The 10221-nt window shown below is 41.8% G+C and overlaps 1 protein-coding gene across 1 annotated transcript; it reads right to left on the bottom strand.

Annotated features, from left to right (window-relative positions):
* Positions 1-1155: 1155 nt before the first annotated feature.
* On the bottom strand, positions 1156-4981 carry frrs1l (ferric-chelate reductase 1-like). The gene is made up of 5 exons (XM_076281313.1): positions 4804-4981; positions 3679-3763; positions 2725-2863; positions 1721-1967; positions 1156-1568 (listed from the first exon to the last, which is right to left on the bottom strand). Exons 1-5 carry the CDS (start codon positions 4979-4981, stop codon positions 1396-1398), a joined length of 822 nt encoding a protein of 273 aa, XP_076137428.1. The 3' UTR covers positions 1156-1395.
* Positions 4982-10221: the final 5240 nt, after the last annotated feature.

Raw genomic sequence — 10221 nt, 5'->3', positions numbered from 1 at the left:
CACAAATGGACCGTTCTGAATAGGGGTTCTCAGACAGGGTTGGAGAAGGTGTTGTGATGTTTCTTCCTTTTGGTATTTTGACCAAAATATGACAGAAATTAAGACCTCAAGAAAGTAATTACAAATGGTGCAAAAAAAGGGAAAATATCTGACCTTTAAATATTACTCTTATTCTGGTAATAGGTTACATCAAACACATTGGTGTTAGATTTACTTCACAACATCATGTATATGAAGTGTAGAAACATTAGCATTAAATGAAAGTCTGGGATTACAGGTAAACCAACAATATATTTATTAAGCATGATCAAACATCAGACTGATATTAAATTGTCAGTTTGTTCATGCATGTGAACAGGATAATGAAGTATGTTGCATCTAACCACCGTAACAACTTTGTACGGCATAATTAACACTGCTCGCAAGAATTATTTGGGAAATGCATGAAAGGCTGCAGCTAGCAAAATATGATCAAAAGAATTCACTGCATCATCTATAGTCTATGTTTTGTGCTAGCTGTTCTGTACTAGCTGTTCTGTGCTAGCTGTTCTGTACGAGCTTTTGATTTGTGTAGTGCAGTTTTCTTTTTCTTTTCCCCGCTCCTACCTATTTGCTAAATCATTCTTGTGTATGTTTGTGTAATGACTTAAAATAATAATACTGTGCAGGCGTTTGGGGGTGGGGTGGGGAGTGGTGTTACTGCTATACTGGTGTTGATGGATGGTTAAGTAGTAATGGCAATAGTTAATATGTTGCCAATATGTGTGCATTTTGGTGGTGTCTGCATTATAAAAGCAATAGAAGTGAGATTTGGCACAGTAGTATTATTTAAAGGAGTTAAAGGAGTTAAATGCTGGTGTGTTAAGGAAATGTTTTTTTTTTACTGAAATGGCATATATTTTTAAGGATTTATAACTGTACAGGCTTGCAGCTCAAGCCTTTGGCATTAAATTAACTGTTCCATCTTAGAAAATGTAGATTAATACCACAATGTATGTGAGAGTATACTGTGTGTGTGTGTGTGTGTGTGTGTGTGTATGTCTGTGTGTGTGTGTGTGTCTGTGTCTGTGTGCATCTGTGTCTGTGTGCCTGTGTGTGTCTCTGGTGCTCAGTGAAAGAGTGTCCCCAGGGTAAACCAAACTGGTGATGAGCTGCATGGAGTAAGTAGCTGACTGTATGTGCCTGTTTGCTTGCTTGTGCAAATCCCATGGAATGTAAATGGACATGAAGACCACACCAGGGTTAGAGATGTACACTGGACAGAGTGCAATGTCCCATTGTAGAGCTCGCTTCCGGAGTGTCCACTCAGTCTTTATTGCTTTCTCAGCCTTGCTCTCTGAGGCTTCGGCCGTGCTGGCACCATGATCCCCTTGCCCCCTCACACTGCTGCCATGGTTACGGTGTGCCCATGAGTAGGTAGAAGGTGAGGGCGACGATGAGGAGGAGACACAAGGGAGAGTTGAAGGTCTGGTAGGCGGTGGATGGCATGAAGATGTCCTCATATTTATAAATGCTGATCATGCGATCTGACACGGGTGGAGAGTCTATGTCATGCCTGGTGATGGATCCTGTAATGGGAGAGACAAAGGGCCGCGGTCAAAGAAGCATGCACACACACGCACACATGCACCCACACACACACACGCGCACACACACACACACACACACATGCACACACACACACATACACACACACCTTTTACTGCAGCCAGACACTCACCCTGTATAGCAGGTCCCCAGGCAAACAGGTAGTACCAGCTGAGGTGCAGGTCAACCAGTGTTTCTTCGCGGGGTACGTAAAGTGGCCGCTTGAAGCGGCACGTCACGCGTCCATTCTCGAATATACCCTCCTCGTCTCGCGCTGGGTTTCGCTTGATCTCCTTGGCCCACTGGCCCACATTGTAGAAGTGGTGGATGCGAACGCGGCCGTTGTCATCATGAACACAACCCATCACATCATCACCACCCTGACAGAGGAAAGAAAGAACCTGTTACACTGTGTACAGATTACGTACAGTGACCAGCTAAATTCCTATTACTGTTCTGTACAGTTTAATGACCAACTTATTTAATATTACTGTTATATTTCATAAGGTGCTCATATATAATATTACTGTTATATTTCATAAGATTTCATATTATATTATTATAACATGTTCTTTTAATGTTGAAAGCTAAATCAAAATGACATAAACCTGCCCTCACTAATTGACGTCGGTGAGGGCAGGTTGATGGAGATACTTTCTTTACATTTTTTTCAATTCAGTTTCATATGCATATTTATATTTTGCATGCATTTAGCTGACACTTTAATCCATAGTTACTTACAGATACCAATTGCAGGGGCCAGTCTTACAGTCCACATTGCCTTACTTAAAGGCAATGTGGCAATTGGTAATTGAACCCTCATATTTTGCGGCTGCTGTATGTTAGCCAAGTTCCTTAGCCACTACACGACCACCGGCCTTAATATGGTGCCTTCATTTATTAATACTTCTTAGAGCAAGTGGCAGTAGTAAGCAAACGGGGGGTCAGTGGCAAGAAGGCTGAAGGGGAAAAAATAAGCAGTCAGCCTTGTTCCTTCATTTCTCTGTAGTCTATGTGTAAACCACTGCTTCTAATATGACTGCTGCACAGATAGCATGCATGTAACTCAACACCCAAACATTGCCCATTACCAGATTCATCATTTGTCTTTAAACCTCATTCCTCTTGGCTTCTTACCATTTTCTTATCCGATGAGAATCCCACAGCAACCCATCCATCTGTGTCACCACTCAGCTCAAACTCCACATCTGTGCCGATACGCCGGAAACTCAGGAAGTAGTCACATGTTTCTGCATCGCAGCCTGGCTTCCCATATCTACACAAGGATACGCACACCCCATAGTCAGACCTATTACGAAGGACTTACTTTCTCTTATGTTAATAAACAGTGACCCATAAGGCCCTTAAGATTTTGCCGTTAAATGTGACCGGCTATAGTAGGATGTGTTAGCTTGAAATAAGCGAAATGAATGAATGAATGAAGTCTGGTTGAGATGTGAAGCGCTGAAACACAAGCAACAGCGCCTGGTTTGAGGGAAGCACAGGATATTGGTCTTTTTTGTGGCTCTTGACAAAAAGCAATAAGCCAGCAACCTTATGCCATCTATACTGAGCCAAGTCCTTGCTGTGCAGTGCCATGTTCAATCTTTGTATGGTCAGGAAAGAAGAGAGTGTTCGATTGTGCATGTAAACTCTCTGACACAGACACAGAAGAGCTAGTCCAAAAAGCCAGCCCAGTAGAACAGACTAAGCACACACATGAACATAAGCACCTACTGTACTGCCCCAGAGTGCACAGTAAACATTAAGGACGGACTGTTTTCATCCATTATGCCCAAGAGTTTTCAGCTGTCTAATTTCTGCTATCCCAAACAGCGTTGTTTGAGTAATAGATTTTAGCCCACTGTGCACGGAGTACTATTTAGGTACAAATTAGTGGACACACTCTGTCTCTATTTGTGTGTGCTTGCTTGAGTTCAGTTCACATCAAACATTAAAAATGCAGCAGTTTCTAATGCTTCTGCTTGATCTGCCTCGTTATTGACACATGAGCAAACACACAGCTGAGTCACTAACCAAACTGCCATATATTTAAGGAGTCATTCAGAATAAGAAGTGGTTTCTTCTCACCTCACACAGCCCTTAGTTACTCCACAGTCAGTGACTTTGATCCGTGCAAAGGGGTCAACAGGAGGAGCGGTGGGAAAAGGATAACCTGGAACCAAGAAACACACACACAATGACTACAGTGTTTCCCATACATTGACTTATTTTTGGCGGCCCACCACAATATTAACATTGACCACCACACAATGATTTTCCAGGTTGTACTAAATTATGCTTAAATCTGGTTAGCATCATAACCACGCTGTGCTAATTTGTCAAAAACTGTCACATTTAAGTTAATTCTGCAAACCAACCACCACAAATGGAATTCAATCCTCTAGAAAACACTGGACCATGTGGTTTAATGTCTTCAATCACAATCAAATAGTATTGGGTAGAATTGGACAGGAAGTTAGTAATATATATATATATATTTAATGGTGTATTTCAGGTAATATCAATAAAATTGCAGTTATGTTGAGTAATTGAGTAAGGATAAAACAAACAACAACTGTTTTACTGAAATTACTTGGAAAACAAAATGTAAACAAAATGATTTATGAACATTCATTAAAATGGAGGATATAGCGTTTTGGAACCAAACTCTTCATATATAGGGTAAGGAAACCTACACTGACAACAGTAGGCTACTTAAAATAGTTTGGTTGATCAGAGGTACACACACACACACACACACACACACACACAGCTGCAAATAATGCAATCCTCAATATACTTTATTTCACTGTATCCACACTGTCTCACTAAAACCTGACCCAACAATGCCTTCTGCTCTAGCCATGGCTGGCAAACACTGCTTGCATACTCGGAGAACGTTGAAGATGTAAAACGAGTAAAGACAACCCAGGCGGGGGGAGGAAAATAAGGGGCACAGGAATGGAGCGACAGCGGGGTGCTGACCATGGTGCTGATGGCACTCACGGTAGACGCGCTCGCAGGCTATTTTGCACAATACGGGTTTTCTTTCAAGAGTCTTTCGTTAATTGTACATGGCTAATGACAGTAGAGCATAATATCACGACATTTTACATAGCCTACAGCTTGAAATCCCCCTCAAATTCTCTGAGAGACTGACATCTGCGTTCGATGGGCTAGGGATAACCCGTTTATCAGAAAGTTCTCACTTACCGTCATCAGAGAGATATCTGGATTCCAGGAATTCGGAGGCGAAGGTGCTATACGAGTCCTTATGGTGCTCTTTATGGCCAGGCTCTCCGTGTTCCCCATGGCCGGCCCTGAGAGCGCTGTCATCGGTAGGGCTAGTGGTGACTCCAAACCAGAGCCCCGGGCCCAAGAGTAGCAACATCGGTAAAGGAAACACGGACATAGCTAGATTCATTCAAGAGCAAGAACTAAAAATTAAACTGACATTAATATCCTCGTTCCTGTGTTCAAGCCGTCATTTTGTTGTTGAACTACAAGTAGCCTATTTAGCCAGCGTTTCGGCTGTATGGCCCCCGCTCGACTCCCGTTAGCGTCGCATCATTAGCTCGAACAGCCTTGATCTGAATCTGAGAAGGCTAATAACGCTGGTATTAGCTCTTATGTTCTGGCCGGGGTTCGTGAGAGGCCTAAAGAGGATAAACCATCAAGTAGCCTATGTAGAGGGATTAGCAACGGATCTACTAAAACAGCTGGCAGAATGGGTGGTCAAAGTCTGTGAGGGATATCGCTCTGATTTGTAAGGTTAACTGGAAATAAATCAATTAGCTATCTTATTCAGCAGCCTATTTGTATTTTTTGTTTTGTTTGTTTAATTGGAATCATTTTGTATTTTGCCTATTTTCTATCGCTCATGGTTTCGTCCACCCCCTCCCTCAATATCAATCAATAGGATTTCTCTTGTGGTCCAATAGAAACGTGTGACGTGTCTTATCTGGAACGAATGTAGGCCTATTTCATTCATGCTTATTTGAATGTGATTTTATAGACCTACATTTATAGTAGCCTTTTCGAATGTATTGATGTTTACAACCGTCAGTTATCGTGATAAACAGCCTACAGAAAATCGTTTAGCCTATGTCGTTGCTGTTTTTATCTGCATTTTATTTAAATCAGAGGGGAAGGGATTTACCCTATCAAAATAGTTTCTATTGGTCCAGTTACAGATCAATTATGGAACCCCCCTTTCTGATCAAACGAGGACACTGGAAGTCATCAGACAGACAAATAAAACATACAAAAATAATCATTCGTAGGCTGAGAAACCTGAGAAACACACCAGAATGAAGTGCATCTGCTTTGGCCTACAAATGGCCTAAAATTGGGATGGCACGATCACCCATCTTTCAAATAAAAAATATTCAGGTATACAGTAGACTTAGATCCTTAAGTCCTGAGTAGAGACTTCTCAAAGCCACTCTTTGTTTCAGTTCAGAGGGGTGCATTTTCAAACACAGGCCTACTGCCCAGGGACAGGTCATTCTGATTAAGGTAATTCACAAACATGTTCTCCTATGATAAGGCATCACAATGCAACTTGCCTCTACTCACTTTGTATCTGTGTTGTGAAGATATTGCTCTTGAGGTCTCCCTATAGTTGAGAAGCACACTAATAAACAAACTAAATATGCATCTGGGGGCAATGTTCCTACCCAAACATAGAAAGTTCCTAGGACGCCTATAAAGGGCCGCTAAGACAATGGCAGAAGTGCTGTTCGGTTAAGAGGTTATGTGCCATCAAAATGATTTTGGAAACGTTATGGTAAAAAACTCTACCACTGTGCTGTAGCTCATTTTACAGTACTAGAGTGCACCACAAGATGGCAGTGCTGGTCTAAATACACCTATTGGACAAAGCAGAATACGCCTGTTCATTGACACCATCATCAGCAGATGGCAGTGTTGTTTCTTAGTTAATCTGTGTTTCAGATATGTGTGGTTGCACAGGATGTGTATATGTGTGAGTGTGTGTAACATGTTTATGGGTGTGTTTGCATGTATATGTGAGTGAGTGAATGTATGTATGTGCATTTGAGAATTTGGTACTCCTTAAAGACTGACATGATCTTTCATTCTTAATTCATAGATAACCCCACCCCCATCAGACGCCGACACACACACACACACGCTCACACACACACACACACACACACACACACACACACACACACACCATACTTGACCCCATCTCCACCCAATCGATTGGTCCTACTCGAAGCAGTCTTGGCCAATTAGACAGCATTTATCTGGGCTATTATATTCCACTCAGAACTGTCTAATAACCTCAACCAATTAGCATCACAACATGAACACACACACACACACAACCTCACACTCGTGCATACACAGACAGAAAAATATACATGCACACATGGACACCCTGCCACGACCACCGTGTCTAATAGCTTTAACCAATTACCACAGCTGTGCTTGAGGTGACAGAACCATGAGATCCCCTCGCGCTGTAATGAAGAACCCACGGCATACCTGCCTTATCTTAATAACCTCTCCCACACACACACACACACATACACACACACACACACACACACACACACACACACACACACCTATTAAATGTCAGTGTATCTCTCCTGGATGTGGGTGACTGACACAGAGACAATGGCTGCAGGTCCTATTCACAACTTGAAGAATCCTGTGTGTGTATAAGACAGCTGTCTGTGTTTAAAAACATCTTTATTTCAGCATCTTGCTTTTGTGGAAATTGACTAACCTAAGATATTATTACCTAACCCACACCACGTCTGTTGAACTGGGCACAATTATTGAGTAAGCATTTGCATTTGGTTCATCTCAGTGTAGTGTCTGTCTTTCTCTTTCTCATGTGTTACAATAAGTTATGCATGAACATGTATAACAAAATTAAAAGCACACACAAACACCACACTTTATCCTGTCAAGGGACCTTAGACTTTGGGAAGGGAGTAAGCACAGCTGGCATGTCCATCTTCCTGACTTTGATGGACATGCACACCCACATACACGCGCGCACGCACACACACACACACACACACACACACACACACACACACACACACACACACACACACACACACACACACACGCTTACACACACACACACAGGAGGATCAATAAATGTCTGTGTGGCTGGCTCTGAGCAGGGCTGTCTGGTGGGGTCTAATCTCCCAGAGTCCCTGTTTTCCCTGGGAGCCCATTATGACTACACGCGCACTGTTAGCACATTAATCTGCTCATAGTGTGTCACACCAAATCCCTTCCCCCCTTCCCCTATGGGAAAAACCAATTGTGATACATAATGGTAGGCCTATGTGTTTGTGAGGGTGTGTGTTTGTGTGTGTGTGTGTGTGTGTGTGTGTGTGTGTGTGCGCACCTTAAATTTAAAAAATGTAAAACTTAAAACTTAAATTTAAAACTTTGGGCAGCCGTGGCCCACTGGTTAGCACTCTGGACTTGTAACCGGAGGGTTGCCGGTTCGAGCCCCGACCAGTGGGCCGTGGCTGAAGTGCCCTTGAGCAAGGCACCTAACCCCTCACTGCTCCCCGAGCGCCGCCGTTGAAGCAGGCAGCTCACTGCGCCAGGATTAGTGTGTGCTTCACCTCACTGTGTGTTCACTGTGTGCTGTTTGTGTTTCACTAATTCACCGATTGGGTTAAATGCAGAGACCAAATTTCCCTCACGGGATCAAAAAAGTATATATACTTATACTACTTATACTTAAATTTGAGAGGAATCCATATCTCCTTATTATTGCTTTGTTCATAAGCTAGGTCACATGTGCACTTAGCTGTTTGAATGCACGCTGGTTTCTGTCTGTCTGTCTGTTTATCTATCTATCTGTCTATGTATCTATTGATCTATCAAACAACTGAAGTAGAAAAATTTATCAAGATCAAATGAAGAAAGGCTGTTTTAGTAAATCTCGATACTTCGGTACTTGGTTTTAGCACATACAAAACACTTGTGATTTATGTGCCTATATTGTCCTCAAAAATGATGTTTCTTTGTCTACATGTATTCTCTCATCATTACCTCTCTATTACCTTCTCAATGGTTTGCTTTGAGAATAATATATTTAAAAAAAAACACTTAATGTGCCACTTTCATGGAGAGCCTGGCTATATGTGGTTGATAATTACATATTAATTAAAAAAGCCAAGCGCTTAAGCTTTATACACCTTTCTCATCGGGGAGAAATTACCAATATTTGCTTAATCAAGGTACACCACAGCAAGCATTTACAAGCTGATCTCCGGTCCATCCACATCCACACACATTGTTTAAAAAAGGGTATAGTATTTGCAGTTGTATGCATTTGAATGCATAGATATGACAGATAAACAATTTGACTCTCAAAAGTGTACAAAAAGCTGCCCCACATATAGAACATTTTCTTACATTACAGAATGTTTATTGTATAATGTTTCATACCAATTTACACACTGATAGGACGGTGTTTTTAAAAAATAACAATCTACACCCAAATCATCAACATATAACAATTCTCTCATTTTTGCACATTCACACACCTTTTCACTTATCCACTTTTGGATTAAAACTAAAGGCTTTTTGGGAGCATCACAAATTATGATAGGAGTTAAAAAGGTTTTTCAATACCGTAAAACAGCCCTAACTTTGTTATCATTTATAGTACATGATGTCTCGCTGATAGGAATAAGTGCACTTACGGCATACGGCTAACACACACACACACACACACACACACACACACACACACACACACACACACACACATACGCACACACACACACACACACACACACACACACACACACACACACACACACACACACAGATATGCACAAACCCTCATTCACTCCCACAAAATGAACCAGTATGATCACAGATATTACAGCTACTGATGTGGACATTACCCTCATTCAGTGTTTATGACTACACACTTAATGCACACTCTCATACACACAAATATACACACGAGGTTGTAATCATCACTTATTACTCTCTTAACCAGATCATCTATACTGAAGATGGATGGCACTGTGCAGGATACACATACACACACGCATACAGCTTCATAGTCGTGTGATGGATATACGGTCACTGTGTGTGTGTGTGTGTGTGTGTGTGTGTGTGTGTGTGTGTGTGTGTGTGTGTGTCTGTGTAACTATGAATTTGATGTATATAGCGGGGATAATCTGTAGTAAAAGAGACGGTGCTGCAGATTCGGCTTTAATTGGTCTCTATAAAGTCATGGAGGATATACAGCGTGCAATGATTTAACACACACACATTAAGAGAGAGAGAGAGAGAGAGAGAGAGAGACGAGCAAGAAAAATGTTGGAATAGAGGTGTGACTACACTGTTGGAAAAGCCAGGCAGTGCACATGAATGAAATGAAGTAACGAGTGAGCAGGAGAGGAAAAGAAGAAAAGGACCGATACAGCAGCAAAGACTAGCAGGAAAAGGGGCTGAATGACTCAAATGCAGAGAGGTGAAGAGAGTGAACAGGACCATAGACGAGTGAGGAGAGAGGCTAGGGTAAAAAGGCAGTCTACTGGAGTTACTTTACAGTAATAGGTTCACAATTCTAACAATCACTGGGTGTCACTGTAGTCAGCAGTG

Source organism: Alosa pseudoharengus, unplaced genomic scaffold (assembly GCF_046254945.1).
Source record: "Alosa pseudoharengus isolate Yale_2024_CS ecotype anadromous, Long Island Sound unplaced genomic scaffold, YU_APseudo_1.1 YU_APseudo_1.1_scf_12, whole genome shotgun sequence".
NCBI classification, from domain to species: domain Eukaryota; kingdom Metazoa; phylum Chordata; class Actinopteri; order Clupeiformes; family Clupeidae; genus Alosa; species Alosa pseudoharengus.
Note: the sequence above shows the minus strand (reverse complement) of the source record. Positions and strands in the feature narration are given on the sequence as shown.